Genomic DNA, 21993 nt, shown 5'->3' on the forward strand with positions numbered 1-21993 from the left:
TCTACTCCTTTGCAGATGGGCCAAGGAAGGACTTGGGTAGACTCACTCTTTCAGGAGGCAGGGGCACCGCGTGGTATTATAGCACCTAGCCCCACAAGAGGTATGCACAGGTGGTGGGATTTTAGGCCAGAAGCTGGCTGCCAAGACAATTAGTTTGAATGAGGAGAGAGGGACCTCATGTGTAGGCCAGAGAGGTCTTAAAGCAGTGGAGTTGTTTGGGATGCTTGATGGGAGACAGCAGCACCCCCTTCTGGTCAGTTCCCTATGCACAGCTGAAAGCTTTCTCCCTTCTCTCTCTAGCACCGGGAACCCCTGCATTCCTCCCACTATTAGGGTCTCCACACCATATCAGCAGGCTGTGGCTTCCCCTTGAGCATAAATGTTTTATTGTCACCTCAGGGCTCTCAGGCAGGTGGGGCTGTTGCATGTCACAGTTGGAGGGAAGTGCCTGACATTTCACACTTTAGGAAACTGAGGCCCATGGGCGGTCAGAGAATGTCCTAAAGGCACACCGAGTCAATAGCAGAGCTGGGACCACCCCTCAGTGCTTCCTCTGGGCTCCCCATCCACCCTCCAGCTGCCCTTCCATGGCTGGGGTGGGGTGCAAGTGGGGTCCTTCATAAGCTGCCCTTGGGGCCTTCCCAGATGGGTGTTTTGTCTCGAAAGAAATGCTACCCTCATATCCCCTCATAATTGCCTCCACCACAATGTTCCCACCTCCCCATTAGAGATTACTGCCCTTTCCACAATTCACAGTCATATTTGGGTGGTCAGCACCACACCAGGACTGTGCTACCACACCTGTCCCCCTGGAGTCCACTTCCAGTCACTTTCCTACAGCACAGGGTTTTTCTGCCTGGCTCCCGGTTCGGGCCGAGTCCATCAATGAGTGAACTTCAGCCCTGCAGGTCCAGACCCTGCACAACCTACCTTCCTCCTGCGGCTCCTCCTGCCATCCCACCCCCACTCCTACTCGGCCGAGTTCAGACCAGGACTCTTCTGTTGCGTTCTTCCTTCGGGGTCACATGCCCCTTGCCGGGCTGCGCGCTCTGTCTTGCAAACCTCTTCTCTTACCCGTTCAGTCCTTGGCGGGTCCCTTCAGCCTGGCAGTCAGCGGACCAGTGCCCAATCCCAAAGCCAGTCTCTGGGCGTGTCCCCACCCACCCTCCCATGACCTCATCTCCCCGGGGCCGGAGGGCGTGGAAAGAGGCGCAGACTGCAGAACCATCGTTTCCCCCGCCCCACCCCGCTCCGCAGGCCCCTGGACCGAAAGAGGGCGGGGCCGGGCAGAGGGCGCTGGCACCGCGCCGGCGCGCCCTCAGTTGGAAAGAAAGTCGATGGACGCGCGCACGGAGCGATTGGTGCTGACGTCGACGGCGGTGACCTTAATTTCGGTGTCGCCAAACTGCATGGCGGCGCGGATCTCGCGGCGGCCGGGAGGCGCGTCGGCGGTGTCCTGGCCGCAGTCGGCGGGCTCAAGCTCCAGGCTGAGCGCGCCGCATTTGCGCACGCCGGGGTCGGTGATGAAGCGCGCATCCTCTGCAGCGCAGCAGTACAGGTTGATGAGTACGCGCCGCTGGCCGGGACGCGCCGGGCAGTAGCTGCGCCGCACCTCCTCGCCCAGGGCCACCGACTGCTCGGCGGCCACGAAGCGCTCGAAGACGTCGGTGCACCAGCGGCGGCCGTCGCGAACCAGCAGCTTTTCGGGCGGGTGGCGCCCAGGCACAAAGCGGTTCAGCACGCCCACGCCATAGGTGAGCGGCGAGCGGCGGACCCGCACCACGCCCGGCGCCTGGCCGAACAGCACCGCGCCTTTGAGGATGGTGAGGCCCACGTCGTGCGGGACCACGACACGCAGACCGCGGGCGCCCAGCGCCGCCTGCACCGCGTGCTGCAGCACCGCTGACTCGGCGAAGCCGCCCACTAGGAACAGCAGCTTCACACCCTGCACCTCCGGCCGTGCCAGCAGCGCCTCTGCGGGACAGGACGGGGGGACGCGGGTGAAGGGGGCAGAGGAGAAGGGGCGGGGGAGAGAGAGCCACTGAGGCCACCACTAGGCGGCCACCGGTGCCTCCCCTCCCTAGCCTGTACCCGCCTGGCAACTAGAAAGTAGCCATTTGAGCACTTTCTTTGAGAGCTCACGGGAGTCCTCGAGGGCTTCGCCTCCCCAACACTCACGCTCCCCACTTCTCTCCCACCACGACGTGGAGGACAAGAGATAAGGATATGCATTTACACGTATTAAACACCTAGACATTGTGTGCAAGACATTGTGCTCATTCTAGGTACTTCAGCTCATTTTATCCGTGTGATAACGTTTTGAGAACCCAATACTATCACCCCATTTTATAAATGGGGAAACTGAGGCACCAGAAGTTTTTTGCCTTGGCAAGACTACATATCAACCCCCTAGCTCTTAATCACCACTGCACTTCATCCCCCAGGTGTTCTAGATGATTCTAGGTCTCATCCCAGTGTATGGATGTGTGGAGGTTTCTAGGCACTGATGGGGGGGAATTATTCCGCATCTGTTTATGTGGGGGCGGGTGGGGGACCAAGCTCAGGTGCTCACCTATGTGCTGGATGATCCCGCTGACGGTGGGCTGAAAGAGCTCGTTCATGGCTTCACAAGACATTCGGAGCATCCCCTGTGAGGACCACTTCACGAAGTTCACGCTGTTGGTGGCGAAAGGGGCAAAGATCCATCGGTCAGGGCCCAGCTGCTTGTCCCAGTTTGGGGTCCGTGGTCCTTATTCTCTACCTCTGCCTCCAGGCAGAAGTGCCTGGGCACCGACTGCACGTGGTGTCTGGAGGACTGGACCTGCTGGATGTTAGTCCCTTATCTCCACCCTACTCACTCAGGGGATTTAGTTGCCAGCCTGCTCCAGGTTCCAGGTACGAGGTCCTGGGAGGGGCCTCCCCTTGCTTTGGTGCAGGGAAACCAAGGAGCATGGGCCGGCAGGGCCCGGGGTAGGGGTGTAGAGAAGGCTGGGAGGAGATAGGCATTGCCGCCTCCCCGCCATGATTCTCTCTCTTGCCCCAGTTCGGGCAGCGGATTCCGTGGGTGGAGCCTGCTGGGCTGGGGCACTCACTCGCCGCTCCCCGCCGCCCCACCCCGACGCCCTGCTGGCTTAGTGTATATGTGGGATGAATCAGGCAGACCCCCACCGTTCCTTAGGGCTCGGGACCCTCCAGTGCACGGTCATTCCCGGGTCGGCAAACCCTGCCTGAGCCCGCGGGCCCAGGACCCACCTGCTCCTGCGCAGAGCGGTCTCCACGTTGTGGCCTCGCTGCTTGCGGTAGAAGTCAATGAAGGAGAAGGGCAGCGAGATGTTGAGCGCCCCCGCACGGTGCGGGCCAGCAGTGCGCTTGCGAGCCTCGAAGGCGATGGTCAGATCTACCCAAGCTGCCGGCCGTTGCCTTTTGAAGGTGGCGATGAAGTCCTCGCCGAAGATGCGGCACAGCAGCTGCTCGAAGGCCAGGTCCACGCCCACCGCGCCATAAGGGCCCCCTGGGGTGGAGCAGGGGGCGAAGGAGGCGTCAGCGCTCACCGGGCCGCCAGGGGGCGGTGGCAGGGCCGGAGCCCGGGTCGCGCTGGGTACCGGGGCACCGCCTGGCTACTCACCAGATGCCTTGTAGAGCTCCTTGAGGGTGCCATGGGGCTGCTCCAGCTGGTGCACCGTCAGGTCCACGGTGCCTCCGCCGCAGTCGGCCACCACGTAGCGGTCTCCTGCGGCGGCGAGCGCGGGCACACACTCATGGGCGGCCTCGCACCCTCAGCCCTGCGCCCCCTCCAGCCTCGCCCAGCCTCCAGCCCTGCCCCGGGTCCCAAGGCCTGTCTGCAGGGTCGGGGGAGGGACGTGAGGGGCTTCAGGTGCTTGAACCTCAGACCACCACATATGGGCGCAGGGTGTGGGGGAGAAATGGTTCCAGAGGCTCTGCAACTCCACCCGAGCGTCCGCGGAGAATCCCCTGGAGGAGTGGGAGTTAGGGGCGCCGCTGTGAGTGGGGTGGGGGTGCGGGTGACTGTGAGGGGACGGCCAGGTTAGGTACAGCGGATGGAGGAGGAAGAGACGGGCTTTGCAAACATGCCCTTCCCCCCATCAGTATATGGTGCCCCGTAGGGGCCAAGGATAACTCTCCATCCCCCTTTCCCTCTACCTGCTTGCATCTCTGCCCACAGCTCTCCTACGCCTGACTCCACCAGGAACGTGCGGCTGTGGCGAGACCTTCGCAGCTGCTCCCGAGCTGGGGGTCAGGAGACAGCAGGGAGTGAGATTAGAAGGAGGTGCTCCAGCTATGGCGTTCAACTCCCATCCTCCTGCCCAGGCCCTCCATGGGCACTGGGAGCAGCCAGTGCTCCTGAAACTCCAACCTGCTCCTGACTAGGAGAGGGCAATCCTGAACCCCAAACTCCCACCCTGTATCCAACAGCTGGGGGGAAATATTTATGGACACAGGGCCTTCCTTTAACCCAGGAGGTCTCAGGTAATGGCAAAATCAGGGTTAGAGGGGTTTGGAGGAGCGGAGGCAGGTAGGTCTTTGGAGTCTCAGAGGGGACTCAGGACTTAGGGCTTCTCCCTGCCCTGGGAGATGGCATTTGGGAGGATGACCATAGCTGTCCTTGGCTTGGGTGCCTGGTCGTGGCAGCAGGAGCTTGGGGCTGATGTGTGTCGGGGAAGATGAGGGGAATGAAAGGGACAGCTGATGCAGTGAGCTGACTTCCTCCTTTGTCAGTACCCCAGCAATTTCCTCCTGGGGTAGGCTGTGTCTCCCCCAACCCTCAGACTCAGGGCTGGGCGGAGTCCTGCCCTCCTCAGACCTTGCTCCCCTAGGGCAAGGTGAAATCTCCACCCTGAGATTGGGCTGCCCTAGGTAGGGCATGTCCCGCCCTGAGACGAGGTTGCCCTTGGGCAGGGCTGTGCCTCCCTCCCTCAGACGGGCTCCACCAGGCATGTTTCTGCCTGCTCAAATTGGGCTCCTCCAGGGTGGGTACCCCCTCCCCTTCATACTAGACATGGCTGAGCTTCTGGCTTCAGTGACCCTCTGACCCTCCAAGGGTGGGTGGTGTCCCTGGAGGTAGCTCACCCTGACGGAAGCTGGAGTCGATGGAGCGGCGCTCACCCAGGCGCCCACCACCTGGGGCCCGGCCACTCAGGTCCAGGAGCTGGTGCAGGCGCAGCTTGCGGCAGTATACCGAGGCAGCCTCGGGCTCCAGGGCAATGAGTAGCTGCTCTGCATTCTCTCGGGACACTAGTCCAGCCTGGGGATGGGTGGTGGGCAGGGTCAGGCAGCACTGTGGGCTGTCACACCTAAGATGGCACCGTGAGGTGGGGAACCGTGGCCTATGGGGCTCCCACCTCCTCCTCCATCACACCCCACCCATGTTAGGCCTCTCAGGCCCCTCTGTGCTGCACAAATTTGGAGCTGCCTCATAGCCACGCTGTGACCAGGCTGGGGAGGGAATGGCCCTGGCCAAATATGCCAACAAGTTGCCCAGCAGGAAAAGACTCTAGACAGAATGCAGACCTAGAACCCCTGGGATCTGCCCATTCAAATTTCCCAAGATAGCGGGGCTGCAGCAAGGTTCCCCTTCACAGGTACAAGTGGCCAGCTGAGCGCTGGCTGGGGGTGTTGGCAGACTCTAGCACAATGTGGGGGGATGTGGTGGCTCAGAGGAGGCGGTGGGGAGCCGTTTTAGCTCATTGAACCCTCTTTCTCCACTAGGCTGGTGTCAGACAGTAGCCATAGGCCACCCCACTTCCAGGAGAACTTTGTTCCCAGGGAATCTGATACAGCAGGGAGGAAGCTGAAATTCCAGGCACCAAGACAGGCCAATTGGGTGGAGAAAAACACTTGAGATCTGGAGTTATTTCCTTCAGGGCAGGGGATCCCTGTGGGAAGTACATTATGGTTTTGTAGGGTTCCCCAGATTCTGACCAGATAGGGGAGAGGGATAAGGGTGTGATTGGAGACTTTTCCCCAGGGCCAGACTTTCCTGAGCAGCCAGGGAATAGCGTGAGAAGAAGGAGGGTGGGGAAATAGGCAAGGGGACGCTGGGGGAGCAGGTGTTTGTTCTGGCTGGGGACAGCCTTGCTTCCGTCCTGATCCTTGCACAGGGATGTCACTGTGCTCCTTCCAGTGAAAAGTGTAGACATTTACAGACCTGGCCCTGGGTCATGCCTGGCCCATAGGTATGGGAGGATTGGGGGCCCCTCCAGGGTGTCTACAGGCAGGCTTGAGATCCCTTTTGGAAAGCCTAGGGTCTGTATCCAAGGCTCCAGGGTTACGACCAAGAAATGAGTCTTGAGGCTATGCCCTCTCTGTCTCCACTGGAGCCCCCACAACTCCTTGCTCTAGACCTTTGAGCATCTCAGTGGTAGGAAGACCTGTATGCATTGGCCAGAATCGCCTCCCTTTATTTCATAGTCCTATTTCCCCTGCTCAAGAACCAACAAAGGTGGGCAGTGGTGGGGGTGTCCCTCAAAATACTGATGCCAAGTGAAGTGAATGTTCTGGGTGCCCTGCCTGCCACTGTGAGTGTTGGCTGCTATTGGCTCACAGCTGCTACCTCCTCTGGATAACTGCCCTCAGCTGAATGGGAATGGCCTCACTTGGAGAGGTTTCCCTCCCATTTCCCCAGAACCAGTGACAGACCGATACGGATGTGCAAGAAGCCGGCCCCAACTCTGTGCTACAGTTCTCCCTCTGCAGCTCCCCATGGGATCTAGCTGAGGCTAAACCTGAGGCTAGACTCCAGCCAAGACCACATCCTTCATAGCTCCTTCTCCTGTCCCGCCTCCCTCTCTCGCCTTTCTCCTGAGAAACCTTCTTCAATAGACCTCACATATAAGACTCTCCATCTTGGCCGGGCGCGGTGGCTCACGCTTGTAATCCCAGCACTTTGGGAGGCCGAGGCAGGCGGATCACGAGGTCAGGAGATTGAGACCATCCTGGCTAACACAGTGAAACCCCGTCTCTACTAAAAATACAAAAAATTAGCCGGGCATGGTGGCAGGCACCTGTAGTCCCAGCTACTCGGGAGGCTGAGGCAGGAGAATGGTGTGAACCTGGGAGGCAGAGCTTGCAGTGAGCCGAGATCGCGCCTGGGCGACAGAGCAAGACTGTCTCAAAAAAAAAAAAAAAAAGACTCTCCATCTTGGGCTCTGCTTCTAGGACACCTGACTTAAGGCACTCTCTACACTGGCCTGGGCTGTGTCTTTTGTCCCTCTGTCCCCTGTTCCTGCAGGCCCACTCCCTCTCCCGGTGGGAGCAACTCTACAAACTCCCATCAGGAGCAGGCTGAAGTTCTTTCCACAATGACTCTGTGGTCTCAAGGGTGGTGGGGTGCATGCAAGCATGAGGACAAGCCTGGCCCTTCCTGAGCAGTGTTCTCGGGCCCGCCTGCACGTCCTCACCAGATAGGCAGCCTCCCGCATGAACTGCTTGGCTGGCTGTTTCCAGATGGCAGGCACCGTCAACACCCAGCGCACAGTGTCCTTCTCTGGCAGCGATGGGCTCTGCTCCCTCAGCTCCTGGTACAGGAGGGGGCAGTGAGAGGAAAGCTGGCTTGGAGGGAGGGTGGTCTTCAGCCTTCTGCGGAACTGGAGGTACTAATCAAACCACAGGAAGGACTTCCCAGCAGAGCTGGAAGAATAGGCCCCCCTCCCATCAGTATGGCTTGGTGCAGGCTCTACCAGACAAAAAGGGAGGAGGGTACTGGAGAAGATGACCTCTGAGCTCCGGCGGTGTCTACCCATCCAATGTCGGGGACGGGATGGGGGAGCGGTTTCGGATGAGGGGAAAATAGGGGGTCCCTGCCACAGTCGGCAGAGGTGGGGCCGCAGCGCACCTGAAGGGCGTGCTCCCTGAAGAAGCGCAGGGCATGGGCGAACACCTCCAGGGCGGGCATCATCTTTCCATTTACTGCCTCTAGCTGGGTCTTCAAGGTGAGATCCTGGCAGGGACACAGGGCGGCTCTGCAGGAGGCCTCAGCTCGGCCCTCATTTCCTGACGACCTCGCTCTTAAAATCACCCCGTTTCCTGGAGCTTCCCCTCCTCTTTACCACCGTCCCACTCTTGCCCCAATCTGACATTAGCTCTGCCCCAACCCCTCTCCTTAGCCCCACCCCTCCTGCAACCCCAGCTTCACTATTAGCCCCACCCACATTAGCCCCGCCTCCACCTCATTTCTGAGCTCCGCGCACACCGGAGTCCGACATCTCCCTTTAGCCTCGCCCCCTCTCAGCCACGACTCCATCGGGCCGGTCATCACATGTTTTGGTTTTGTCCCACCCACCCCCGTTAGCCCTGCCCTTTTCCATGCTGGCCCCGCCTCCCTGTCTGGAGCCCTGTGACTCACCGTGGCGCTGTGGATCTTCATCTTGAACTTCTCGAAGTAGAGCCAGTCCCGCGCCTCTTCGGGGTCCAGGTCATGGTAGTAATCGCGGGCGGTGTAGCCAAAGCTGTGGAAGGCGCCCTCCGGGGTCAGCAGCAGGCAGGTCGGGGTCTTCTGGTGGGCCACGCCCGGGTCTCCGCCCTCCCATTTCCTGCGGAGGCACAGGGCAGTCAGTGCAACCCTCCCTTCTTGGGTGGGAATCCAGGCAGAGGGAACAGCATGTGCAAAAACTTCCAGATGTGAAAGAGCAGGGAGAACTAGCTATGGGTCGGCTCCATAGACAGCAGGAGAAAATACAAGAATGCTAAGGTGAGATCATGAAGAGCACAGAAGGCCATTCAGAATTCTGTCTTCGTGGATTTAAAGTAGCGAAGACGTATGACCACATTTGCCTTTAGAAAGAAAGGTCACTGGCTCCCATGGAGCAACAGAGTGCAGGGAAGGGAGCATGGAGAAAGGATATTGCAGCCATCCAGGTGAGAGAAGGTCGGGGCTGAACTTTGGCACGATCAGTGGCCATGGAGAGAAGTAGATGGATATTCTAGAGATGTTAGGGGCTTGGTGTCTGGTGGGAAGAGAGAGCTTGGGAGGAGGCTGGAATGTCCCCCAGTTATTTCCTGTGACTGTCACCTCCACAGGACAGAGACAGTGTTCCTGGATGTGTCCTTAGCCCCACCATGGCCTCAGCCATGTGTGTTGATCAGCAAGACATCTGGGATGCCGTGCAGCTCCTAGAGGGCTGTAAGTGCTCAGAGCCTTTGTGGTTTCCTGTGATGTGGAAGGAAGGACAGTCCAATCTCACGAAGCTCAAGTCCCATGTATTTTGGGAGCAGTTATTTGTCTGTCTATCTCTCCATTCACCCTTCCATCCAGTCTCCAGGCCTTGGGAAGCCCCTCTTACCTCCCATCCCAGTCTGGGTTGAGAACTTTGAGGTCTCCTATAGCTTCACCTACTGCCTGCCAACCCTCTAGGACACATTCAGAGGACTGGGGTCTTGAGGTCCCAAGGGGAGTGTTCACACAAAACCCAACAACATCTGAATGGATTTTTGAAACATGTCTTTCAAAACAGCTGTGTGACTTGTCAACTCAGCCCTTAGAACCTTCATTTTCTTGTTTTTATTTTTATTTCTTGTTTTATTATGTTTTATTTTCTGAAAGGAAAAGAAAAAAGATTTGAGATGTTGGACCTAGGAATCACCTCTAGGAATTTACCCCATAGAGATTGCAGCACAAGTTTTCAAAGAAGGATATTACTGCTGCACTTTTTGTAATAGTGAAAAATAAGAGGAGGAAAAAAACCCCGTAAAACTGTCAATAGGGGAATGGATAAATTATGACACATCTGTACTATGGAATACTAGGCCGTTCAAAGAAAGTGGTAGCTTTGTATGTGCTGACATGAAATATCTACAAAATAGTGTTGAAGCTTTAAAACAAAGCAAGTTGTATATCTCACTTTTACTTAAAAAACACATACATGTTTGTATATGTGTGTGTTTGTCTACAAGCTTAGAAAAATATTTGTGGGCTGGGCATGGTGGCTCACACCTGTAATTCCAGCATTTTTGGGATGCTAAAGTGGGAGAATCATTTGAGGCCAGGAATTCAAGACCAGCCCTGGCAACACAGTGAGACCCTGTCTCTCCAAAAAAAATTAAAAAAAAAAAAATTAGCCAGGTGTGGTGGTGCTGCCTGTAGTCCTACCTACTCAGGAGGCTGAGGTGGGAGGATTGCTTGAGCCCAGGAGTTTGAGGCTGCAGTGAGCTATGATCACACCACTGCACTCCAGCTTGTGTGACAGAGCGAGACCCTGTCTCAAAGAAAAAAAAAGAAAAGAAAAAAGGCCAGGTGTGGTGGCTCACGTCTGTAATCCTAGCACTCTGGGAGGCCGAGGCGGGCGGATCGCCCGAGGTCAGGAATTTGAGACCAGCCTGGCTGACATGGTGAAACCCTGTCTCTACTTAAAAAAAAAAAAAAAAAAAAAATTAGCTGGATGTGGTGGCGGACGCCTGTAGTCCCAGCTACTCGGGAGGCTGAGACAGGAGAATGGTGTGAACCCAGGAGGCAGAGCTTGCAGTGAGCTGAGATCGCGTCACTGCACTCCAGCGTGGGCGACAGAGTGAGACTCCGTCTCAAAAAAACAAAAAACCCCACAAAAGTTAGCCAGGCATAGTGGCGCATGCCTGTAGTCCCAGCTACTTGGGAGGCTGAGGCGGGAGAATTGCTTGAATCCGAGAGGTGGAGGTTGCAATGAGCTAAGATCATGCCATTGCACTCCAGCCTAGGCGACAGAGTGAGACTCTGTCTCAAAAAAAAAAAAGGAAAATAAAAAAGATTTGCATATTTTATTGTTATGTTTATTGTAAATTTATTATGTTTGTTATATCTCAAAAAAATTCAAAATTAAAAACAAAGTCTGACTTTTCCTACAGAGGGTTGGGAGCTGCTCCAGCTGAGGCCAAGGACCCAGGCCTGGGGCCCATCCTCCAACTTTTGCCGCAGTGGGGAGCCCCAGACTAGGGGTGGCAGGGCCTCCAAGGAGACCCCGTGTCTCGGTGACAGTACTTTTGGGACCAAGGTATAAGGAACTCCCCACCCTCCCCACCTCACTCTCCCACCCCAGCCGCCCTCACCTCATCATGTGGATGGCCTCAGGGTCACTGGCAAAGCTGAAAGCATAGCCACTAGATGTGGTGCCAAAGTCAATGGCCACCACCACAGAGAAGGAGGCCGGCTGGGGGGCTCGGGCCTCGGGCTTCTGCAAGTGCAAGACTTAGAATTAGCAAGCAGCCAGCAGGGACACCCCCATCCCCCACAGCCCCAACGCTTCCTCTGCATGGGGAAGACACTCCCTTCCACTGACCTGCCCTGGACCTGGCCCACCCCACCTGCCCACCTGCTCGGGCTCCCTTGCCCTCCAGGCTCCAGGCTGAGCCTTGGACGTGTCTCTCAGGTAGCCCCAGGCAGGGTTTGGCTCAAGCTCCTGCTTTCCTACTTCCAGCCTCTGCCCACCCTCCCTCTGGACTGCCTTAGCCCCACCCCCACCTCACACCATCTTCATAGGCAGCCACTAGTCTGGGCCCAGCTGGGAGAAATTTTGCTCCTCCAGGCAGTTTTACAGCACATGGACCAGTGTATATATTTTATCCTCTTGCTCTTTGTGGCCACAGTGACACAAACCAGACTGTCTGATTCCGTGGCAGAGAGGAGAGGGCACGTGCATGTCCCCAGAGAAGTGTGTGCCTTCTATGCCAGGGCTGGACTCCCTAAGAATAAGGGGGTCCCTAAGCTGGATCACCAGGGCAAGGTCATCCATGTGGGGTGACCCAGGGAGCTTGGGGGTGGGGAGGTGGTGTTCTGGATACTTCAAGCTAGTAGTTTCCTTTTTATTTGAGACAGGGTCTCACTCTGTCACCTAGGCTGAAATGCAGTGGTGCGATCTTGGCTAACTGCAACCTCCGCTTCCCAGGTTGAAGCGATTCTCCACCCTCAGCCTCCCGAGTAGCTGGGATTACAGGTGTGCGCCACCACGCCCAGCTAATTGTTGTATTTTTTGTAGAGATGGGGTTTCGCTATGTTGCTCAGGCTGTTCTTGAACTCCTGAGCTCAAAGAAATCTGCCCACCTCGGCCTCCCAAAGAGCTGGGATTACAGGTGTGAGCCACCGTGCCCAGCCCAAGCTAATGGTTTCCGGACTATTTTTTTTAGCAACACGTCTCCTTTCCTTCAGATATGACTTGGATTAAGGTGGGCTGTGGTCAACAGGAGGCGCAGTGCTCTGGGGACCTGGGGACCTAGAAAAGCCACATGCTCAGAGGAACACTTGCCTCAGCCAGGCCAGCTGCAATGGCCGTGGGTGCCTCCTGTGTGTCGGGGTTGGGAGTTAGGGGGTCACCTTCTCAGTAGAATTGTTACCCTTATAGTCCAGGGCCACCCAAGGTCAATCCTTCTGGGGGGCACATGACTGGAGTGTACGGGGACAAGAGGCATGGTGGTACCCCCATCTTCTCCTCCTTCCTGGCCGAGGCCCTGTCATGACTTTGCCAGGCACGACCCTGTCCACACCACCCAGGCCACCCACCACCTGATCCCTGCTCTGGGCTTACTGGAGACTGCGAGGGTGTGAGGGGGGCAATGCCGCAGCTTTCCTGGGTCCTCGGGGAGCCGGGTGGGCTAGGCACTGGGGACCGCTCCGGGCTGGAGCCTGCAGAGAAGAGATGGCAGTTCATCCTGGCACAAGCAGGGTAGGGATGGCAGCGGGGCCCCAAGCCAGGCACCCAAAGGTTCTCCATCAGTCCTTGCTGGGCTAAGGCAAAGAGCTCTCTGCTGGGGAGGAGGACTGGGGGGGTGTAGGAAAGACACGCATGATGTAGGGGCAGGAGCTGAGGGTCTGCTATCAGAGGCAACGTTTCCCTAGCGGGTGACCCATGCTTTCTCTGGGGACTCACTGTCTCCCCACTAGGGCCCCTCAGACACACAGTGTGGGAGGGGAGAGAGACAGAAAAGCATTGTGTGGCAGGGAGACTCAGTCCAGAGAGATGGAAGGGCAGGGGAGATAGGGCAGGTGAGCTCCTGGGAGGGAGTAGAGGAGAGAGAAGCCCTCCTCCTTCAAAAGGTGGAGCTACAGATCTAACTGGCTAGGAGGTGGGGTTGCCCCCCTCCACCCTAAAGTTGGGCCACGTGGTTCTAATCAGGACTTGAGGGAACTCCGCAGCTCCCATGCCCACAAGGGCCACAGACAGGCCCAGCTGGCTGCTTGAGGAGGATCCAGGAAGGGCAGCACCTCCTCCCACACTCATAGAGATAGCCCAGTACTGAACTGGGGGTGTCCACAACATTAGGAAGTCTGATTCCCACCCCCCACCCACACACATACACACACCCTGAGCCAGCATTTCAGGGCAGGAGGCCCCATCAAGACCCTCTTGCACGCCTGGGACTGAGCTGGACCTTTGGTGGGAGGGAGTGGAGTAGCCCTGGAGGACAGCCCCAGGCCTGGCCCCAAGGATCAGGCAGCTCATGGGGCAGGAGGGCCTGCTTGGCTGGTAGCTGCCACCATCACACTGGGCATTGCTAAGGGGCATGTGAGGAGTACTGGGGCGGCCTTGATATCCATGGACAGGCCAGGAAGCCTGGCTAGGGAGGGAGAGTGAGATCTGGTAGGAAGCTCCATGGACAAATCAGGCAGGTCGGGCTCGCCTTAGGCTGAGCCGGGGCAGGCCCTGTGCTCCCTCAGCCACAGTCCTGTCATGTGCTGCCAGGCAGGTCTCCACTCTCCCTGGCCTTGGGGGTAACCTGGGAACACAGGCAAAGGGCCAGGCATGAGGGGGACTCTGGGAAGCGCCTGGACAGGGCCAGAGTCTGAGGTGCTGGAGGGGCAGGGACAAAGTGGCCACATTTCAAGGGCTCCCTCTCCTCAGGCAGCCAGGGCAGGCTCTGGCCCTGCCACCAGCTGCAGCCTGAGAGGCCAAGTTGCTGTGGCTCGAGCTTGGGAAGGGAGGCAGGAAGGAAGGGCCCAGCCCACCAGGTCTTTGTGAATGGACTTCCTGAGGAGTGTCCCTCTTGCCTCCGGCCTCCCACCCCTGCAGAGAACCCAAGCCTGCTCCCAGACCAGGCTATGGTCAGACGCACATGCACATGCAGAATTCTCTGCATGTGTGCCCACCTGCAGACTGTACTCCCATACACAGATCCTGTGCACAGAGACCTGCCCACAGAGACACACACTCACTGATGCACTCACACGGACTCCTGTGCACATAGCCTGAACAAAACACATGGACATGCAAACACTCCTGTGCACACAGACCCTCCGTGCACACGCAGAATTCTCCACATGTGTGCCCACTTGCAGACTATATTCCCGTACACAGGTCCTGTGCACAGAGACCTGCCCGCAGAGACACACACTCACTGACACACTCACACAGGGTCCTGTGGACAGAGCCTGAACAAAACACATGCACATGCATACACTCCTGTGTGCACAGACCCTCCTGGCACACACACACATGCACTCAGCCCACACACATATACACATGGGGGTCCTGTGAATAGACCAGTCCTGTGTGCACACATACTGACACATACTCACATACACAGACCTGTGCACACAGACCCTTCCTGCACACACAGGGGGGTCCAGTAAACACAGACCTGCCCTGCACACATGCACACACACACAGACACTCACAGAAGGGCTGTTGGGAAGCTCTGTGGGAGAGGTACATTGGACAACCTGTAGGTGGGTCTCAGTGCCTGCTCGGGTGAGTGGGTGATGGGTCAGGGCAGAGTGGTGGGGGTTCTTACCGATGTACAGCCCCTGCAGGCCCATCTCCGGGACAGCCAACATCCTTGCAGGCCCTGTAGCTGTCAACAGGAACAGACAAGCAGAGTGGGATTTATTTGTCCCTTTGTTCCCTCATCTGAATGCTTATTTATTTTATTTGTTTACTTTTAGCTGGAGTCCTTTGAAGCAAATCCCAGCCATCATGTTGTTTCACCTGTGAACTCTTTAATACATCTCTCCAACAGATAAAGACGTTTTAAACAATGTCATCGCAACACCATTCTCATGTCTAACAAAATTAACAGTAATTCCTTAAATCTCATCTAAAGTCCCACAGTTCCCAGCTTCTCTCAAAAAATGGCTTTACTTTCTTGGAATCAGGATCCTCCTAAATGTTTTCTGGTGCCTGCTCTGTGCCAGGTGCTGGGAGATATCAGTGACCCAGAGAGACACTGTCCCTGCTCTAGAAACCAACAGTCTGATGGAGGAGATAATCAGCCAAGTGATTTTGAAATGACAAGCATTGCTGAGTGCTAGGAAGGTCAAAGTTGGATAATGCGGGGTGGGAAGGGGACATGGTAAGTCTGGACGGAGGGCTGGGCTGGGCTTACCCTGCAGGCAGGGCCTGTGCACCCTATTTCAGGTTTGATTTTATATGAAGGGCAACAGCAAATCTTGAAAGGTTTGAGGTGGCAGGGTGGGGTGGGGGCATGACTCAATTTGTCTTTTCTTTTTTCTGTTGCCCAGGCTGGAATGCCATGGCACGATCTTGGCTCACTGCAACCTCTGCCTCCCAGGTTCAAGCCATTCTCCTACCTCAGCCTCCTCAGTAGCTAGGATTACAGGTGAGTGCCTCCATGCCCAGCTAATTTTTGTATTTTTAGTAGAGACAGGGTTTCACCATGTTGGCCAGGCTGGTCTCGAATTCCTGACCTCAGGTGGTCCGCCCACCTCTGCCTCCCAAAGTGCTGGGATTACAGGCATGAGCCACCGTGCCTGGCCTTCCTTTTTTGTTTGTTTGTTTTGAGATAGGGTGTCACTCTGTCATGAGGAGAACCTACATTTAAAGGCTGAACAGAGGAACATATACTGGCCAAGGAGATTGAGATTCCCCATGGTCTCATGAAGATTGTACCAAGAGATGGGTAAAGCTAGATCCCTGTAAAAGGTCCTCAGATGAGACTGGAAACACTGTTTTAGTGGCCCAAGGCAGGTAAGCTTAGGTGAGGAGTGAGCAAGAGGTCACATGAGCTAGAACTTCTTTTCTTAAGATGGAGTTTCACTCTGTTGCCCAGGCTGGAGTGTAGTGACGCAATCATATTGAGCTAGAATTTCTGAAAAGCTTGGCTGAGATCAGGAATGCATGTGAGGGCAGTAGTTGGAGGGTGCTACAGCTGAAGGGAGGTGAGGAAGAATATTTATTTTCTAAGATGGGAGGGGCTCAATCCTGTCTATGAAGTTCTGGAGCCAGGCTATAGACAGGATATTCCAAACCATCAACAGCTTTGTTACTCAAAGTGTGGGCTGAGGATCAGCAGCATTGGTATCACCTGGAAGCTTGTTAGAAATGCAGAACCTCAGGCCCCATCGCAGACCTGCTGAATCAGAACCTGTATTTTATTTTTATTTATTTATTTATTTATTTATTTTTGAGGCAGAGTCTCACTCTGTCCCCCAGGCTGGAGTGCAGTGGCGTGATCTCAGTTCTCAGCTCACTGCAATCTCCACCTCCCAGGTTCAAGCGATTATCCTGCCTCAGCCTCCCAAGTAGCTGGGACCACAGGCATGCACCACCATGCCCGGCTAATTTTTTGTATTTTTAGTAGAGTCGGGGTTTCACCATATTGGCCAGGCTGGTCTTGAACTCCTGGCCTCAGGTGATCTGCCCATCTCAGCCTCCCAAAGTGCTGGGATTACAGGCGTAAGCCACCACGTCTGGCCTAGTTTAACAAAATTCCCAGGTGATTCAGGTTTGACGTTTGAAGTTTGAGAAGTGTTGCTCAACAGTGTGTCTCAGCCAGTCTGTAGACCACTGACACTATGTTCTCATTGGTGGGCCTGGCTGCTCCTCTAAACAAAAGGGGAGGCTACACAGGGCCAAAGCATTCCCTCTCTGTCACCAGCAGCCCAATCAGAAAGTTTTGCTATAGAACACAGGCAGACACAGAGCTGGCTCTGGCATGCCCATACACACAGGCACACACCCTTGCTAACACAGTTCACACAAACCAGCCCCACTGTGGACAGACACCTGGACTCCCACACACTCTTGTATGTCCAGGATTCTCCTGCATGGCTAGCACCATGGAGATTTCCAGACACTCTTGCTGTCCTCTGTACCATTGGAGGTACACAGTTGGATGCTCAGGAATCAGAATCAGAAGAAGGATGGGTGCTGGTTGTGGGCACGCATATAGCAGCTGGCTGTTGAGGAGAAAAGGGAAAGCACAGAGAGGGGAGGGGAGGGTTCTTAGGAGCCAGGGGCAGGAGCCCAGCTCAGGATGATGGAGTGGGATGCTGAGGTGGGTCCCGCCAGCTCATGCGAGCTGATTCTATCTCTTCCCAGTTCTGCATTCAATGACATCACATTGGTAGCTTGAAATCAGTCATGGCTGGGAGTATTTACACGACAGAAATTGGCAAGCACTACAAATCAGGATTTTATCCTTCTTCCAGAGCTGATTGGAAACCATTAACCAGCATACTACTGGATCAAGGTCTCGAGGGAGGAGCTGGCAGCCCTATTTGTATGTTGTTCTGATTCTTCAGCAAACACTTATCGAGATTCTTCATGCCAGGCTCTGTGCTAAGCACTGGGGAACCACTTTGTTGAATGAATGAATGGATTTTCTGGACCAAGGCTATTGTACCTGGAGGAGAAACAACCTAGAACCATCAGAAAAAAAAGACTCTGGGCCGGGCGCCGTGGCTCACTCCTGTAATCCCAGCACTTTCAGAGGCTGAGGCAGGTGGATCACCTGAGGTCAGGAATTCGAGACCAGCCTGGCCAACATGGTGAAACCTTGTCTCTACTAAAAATACAAAAATTAGCCGAGCGTAGTGGCAGACGCCTGTAATTCCAGCTACTCAGGAGGCTGAGGCAGGAGAATCGTTTGAACCTGGGAAGCAGAGATTGCAGTGAGCCAAGATCGCGCCATTGCACTCCAGCCTGGGTGAGAAGAGCGAGACCGCATCTCAAGGAAAAAAAAAAGACTGAGTCATCACTCTACACTGGATTCCACATCCAAACCATGGGCCTGTACTCTTCCCAGCTATCGGAAGCTTGTCCAGTTGTCTACCGTCTCTCATTGTGCGATATGCTGAGTGCCCCTATGCTGGGGTTTCAGGGATGGCAAGAGCCTATTATGGCACCTGGCGTGAGTGCATCATGCCACATCTCTGTGCCTCAGTGCTCTTTCCTGTAGAATGGGTGACACAGAGGGCTTATGTTAACAAGTCCAGATATGCAAGGTGTTGATAGAAGCAGGCAGGTGGGCAGGTTTGAGCAGTGTTCTTTCCCTTCGTGATGTGGATTCTGAATTTTCTTGTTAGATATTTTGGTCTTACTGAGAATCGCATTCTAGTCATCATGAGTTCTTTAAGGAAGGAGGTAGGAACTAAATCAATTTGTGTTAAAGGCTAGGTGTGGTGGCTCATGCCTGTAATTCTAGCACTTTGGGAGGTCAAAGTGGGTGGATTGCTTGAGCTCAGGAGTTCGAGACCAGCCTGGGCAACAGCAAAACCCCATCTCTACAAAAACTACGAATATTAGCCCGGCGTGGTAGTGCATGCCTAGAGTCCCAGCCACTTTGGATGCTGAGGTGGGAGAACTGCTTGAGCCTGGAAGGTTGAGGCTGCAGTGAGTCATGATCACACCACTGCACTCTAGCCTGGGTGACAGAGTGAGACCCTGTCTCAAAAAAAAAGAAAAATTGTGTTAAAGAAGGAGGATCCCATGGATTCCCCGAGAGGTGGAGGTAAGCCAAGAGGTGGCTGACTGCCAAGCGAGCACACACACCCAGGAACACTTAAGGAGAATGCTGACCACAGAACACGGGACAAGCCCAGTTCCCAAAAGCTAGGTCTGGGCAGAGTCCACAGCTGAAAATGAGGGGAGGCTGAGCCCCGCTTCAAGGGCCTACTAATTTCAGACTGGTGGTGCCTATGGGTTTGAGAGTAATTGAGTGGGACAGTTTGATTTACACGGAAAGGAACTCCATTTCCTGGCTACAAGCACATGCCAAACTCTGGCCCCAGCCTGATCCCTAACCCTGCCCATGGACTGACCCCTAACTCTTGGCTTCATATTGACCTCTAGTCATCAGCTTCACCCTGACCCCTGGCCCTGACTTCTACCCAATAGGCAGGGCCTATTAGTCACTGGGGACCAGGATAGGGTGTGGCCCAGCAGGAACTCACAACCAGAGACTCCCATCCCAGAGTATCCCCTGGTCTTACAATAGCCTAGGACGAACCCTGCCCCCATGCCCACCCCTGCTCCTTTTTTTGAGACAGGGTCTTGCTCTGTTGCCTAGGCTAGAGTACAGTGGCACAATCATGGCTCACTGCAGCCTCGACCACCTGGCCTCAAGCAATCCTCCCACTTCATCCTCCCAAAGTGCTGGGATTACAGGCGTGAGCCACCTTGCAGGGGCCCGACCCTTTGCCTGATAGACTCCTCGGAGGATCTCTTCCTGGGTGGGGTGTTTCAGCTGGGTACTCATGTCCCCAGGAGCACTATGGGAATGCAGTGTTCTGGGTTCCAAGGCTCCACACAATGCCTGTGTAGACAAAGAGCCCACCCAGGTCCTTCCAGCTCCCCTCCTCACTAGGACCCTGCCTCTTCCGCCTGCTGCTCTCTGCTCAGCACCCAGCCAGCCCTGTAATGGAACAGGACTCCGTCAGCGGGCTAAGTGAGGCCACAGGCGTTTCTTCCAAGCCACAGACTGGGCCAACCAGGGCCCAAAGCACAGATCAGAAACGGCACCCAAAGGGCTGCCCGACTCTGTTCTGGAGAGGAGCCCTTAAGAAGATGGGACCATGTGTGGCTGAGTGAGGTGGCTGCCCCATCCTGCGCTGGGGCAGGGAGTGACAGAAATGGCCTCCCATGGCCCCTCCCTGTCCTCATCTTTGCTTTCCATACATCCTGCCGCACCCCCTTGGGTCCTCATCATGGGAGCAGCCAGTTCACAAACAACAGAGCCCCTCCCATGCTCTGCCCACAGCCCCCCATTTACCCCTCTCGCCTGGGATTCCTGCGCTGCGTCTGCTCTCCGGAGAGTCCCTAGTTTCGTTCTCACTCCCTTCCAGTCTCTCTCATCAACACACGCTAGCCTCACAGACAGGCTCCACTGCTCTAGCGGGAACCTGGACCCCACCCCACCTGGACCTCAAGCTGGCCCGGAAGACCAGGTCCCAGCCTCAGACCCTGGCACCGGACCACTCAGTACTCTGTTGCGCTTCGGGACCACAGGGCCTGGAACCCCTGAGGCACCTCCAACACACATACACTCAACTCTCAGGTTTCCACCTCAGACCTAGGCACCGGGTCCCCCAAATTGGCTCCCTGGAGCGGGCCCCAGCCCACACCAGTCCTGCCAGCCCCTAAGACACAGGAGTTTCTCCAGCCTAAGCCTCTGAGCAGCTGTGCGAGGGACAGGGGAGGTGGTCCCCCGAAGCCCAGGTGGGAGACCAAGGTCGCTGCCCCAAGTGCCTTCCCGAGCCCGCAGCCTCGCTGAAGAGAGGGGCTTGCAGATCTGTCCCCACCAGACACCCGGAGTCTGGAGGCTTTTGGTGGGGTCTCAGCCGACAGCCCGGGACGGCAAACCTCCTCGCCTTTCTCCACTCGGGGCGCCCACCAGCCCCCGCCCCACAACTCACCTCCGCCCTCCCGGCAGCTCGAGCCCCGTCCAGCCGCCGCGATCCCGGGCCCGCAGCCCGTTGGCCGTGCCTGCTGCGGCGGCCGCAGTCCTCGACGTGCGCCCGGCCCTGAGGCCTCCCGCCTCCTCGCGCCGCCCACCCCGCCCGCCCGCCGCCCCCTCCCCCAGGCCGGATGGCCGCGCCGCCTGCGCCGCCGGGTCGGCCCGCGCTCCGGGCCCAGATGTGCGAGGCCGGGGCGGGGCCTGCCTGCGCGGGCCTCCGCCGAGGGGCCCAGCCTGGTCCCGCGTCCAGGGCCCCTCCCTGAGCCCCTCCTGCGCCTCCCCCGCTCCCCTAGCAGCCCAGGGGGTGGGAGAAGGGAGAGGGGGCGGTGGAGGGAGAGGAAGAGGAATTCCAGACCCTCGTCTGCCTCCTGCGGTCCAGCTGCTGAGGGGCTCCCCTGCCCCGTCCCCACAGGCCCACCTTGGGGCTCAGCCTCGGCCCCTTCAGCGAGGGCCCAACAGCTGAGGGGGAAGGGCCCGCCCTAGACCCCTCCACTTCCTTGCCTCAGACCCCTCCAGTCCCTTGACCCAGACCCCTCCAGTCCCTTGACCCAGAACCCTCTCTCCTCCCACCCCCACTGCCCCTACAGTTTCCCTAGCCCAGTCCTCAGTGGCCAGAAAAGAGGCAGAATTGCGGATGAGGGCAGGCCCTCGGGTCCCCAGGCTAGGCCTAGCTCTGTCTTTGCTCAAGTTCAGACGACCGAGGCGAGGAGTCTCACAGACTGAGGCCCCATGCCCGGCAAGGGGACCACTCCGCACCAAGGGGCACCCAGCCTCTCCTCCGAGGCTCACAGCCTTTTTCTTGTCCTAACCGGGGCCCTTTTGGGCATGCTGGGACTTGGCCTCCAAATAGGGGGTTTGTGGGGTGAAGATCTCTTTCTGGGCTGGGAACCGTGGCTCATGCCTGTAATCCAGCGCTTTGGGAGTCTGAGGCGGGAGGATGGCTTGAAGCTGGCTGGGCAACAAAGGGAGACCCTGTCTCTAAAAAGTTTTAAAAATTAGCCAGGTGTAGTAGCTCACGTCTGTAGTCCTAGGTACTCAGGAGGCTGGGGTGGAGGATTGCTTGAGCCCAGGAGTTTGAGGCTGCAGTGTGATCACACCACTGCACTCCAGCTTGGGTGACAGAGAGACCCTGTCATAAATAAATGAATGAACGGATGAATGAATGAATAACTTTCTGCTAGGTCCCTCGTGGAGCTTTCAAAGGCAGCTGACTCGTTCTGCCTGTTCCCCTTCCCCTCTGCCCCATGTGCCCCCACAGAAGTTCCAGATGCTTCTCAGTCCACCTCCCTTTGTGCCTGGGAAGGCCGCCCGTCAGAGAAGTGCCCCACAGCCCCATCAAATGAGGCACAGCTCTTGGGACATCCCTTTTGCTCTTCCACTCCA

At 56.6% G+C, this 21993-nt stretch overlaps 1 protein-coding gene across 3 annotated transcripts; it reads right to left on the reverse strand.

Annotated features, from left to right (window-relative positions):
* Window positions 1–26: 26 nt before the first annotated feature.
* HSPA12B (heat shock protein family A (Hsp70) member 12B) lies at window positions 27–20679 on the reverse strand. Of its 3 annotated transcripts, XM_024239193.2 has the most exons (13): window positions 20570–20679; window positions 14710–14769; window positions 12507–12604; window positions 11035–11159; window positions 8363–8549; window positions 7853–7957; window positions 7419–7535; window positions 5089–5263; window positions 4162–4248; window positions 3626–3730; window positions 3253–3511; window positions 2573–2676; window positions 27–1974 (listed from the first exon to the last, which is right to left on the reverse strand). In XM_024239193.2, exons 2-13 carry the CDS (start codon window positions 14750–14752, stop codon window positions 1319–1321), a joined length of 2061 nt encoding a protein of 686 aa, XP_024094961.2. In that variant the 5' UTR covers window positions 14753–14769; window positions 20570–20679; the 3' UTR covers window positions 27–1318. The 3 variants fall into 3 exon arrangements, with proteins under 3 accessions (XP_024094961.2, XP_054398036.1, XP_054398035.1); XM_054542061.1 differs by lacking the exons at window positions 11035–11159; window positions 12507–12604 and having other exon boundaries at window positions 20570–20678; XM_054542060.1 differs by lacking the exons at window positions 14710–14769; window positions 20570–20679 and having other exon boundaries at window positions 12507–14683.
* Window positions 20680–21993: the final 1314 nt, after the last annotated feature.

The sequence above is a fragment of the Pongo abelii genome, chromosome 21 (assembly GCF_028885655.2).
Source record: "Pongo abelii isolate AG06213 chromosome 21, NHGRI_mPonAbe1-v2.0_pri, whole genome shotgun sequence".
Classification (NCBI taxonomy): Eukaryota; Metazoa; Chordata; class Mammalia; order Primates; family Hominidae; genus Pongo; species Pongo abelii.

Bases quoted from the DNA above. Each gene is read 5' to 3' on its own strand.
- HSPA12B (XM_054542060.1), bottom strand. From the start codon at position 12,692: ATGGAGAACCTTTGGGTGCCTGGCTTGGGGCCCCGCTGCCATCCCTAC. The intron at 11,160-12,506 runs GTAAGCCCAGAG...TTGCACTTGCAG, and splicing joins TCACACCCTCGCAGTCTCCA to AAGCCCGAGGCCCGAGCCCC. The intron at 7,536-7,852 runs GTGCGCTGCGGC...CTCCTGTACCAG, and splicing joins TCAGGGAGCACGCCCTTCAG to GAGCTGAGGGAGCAGAGCCC.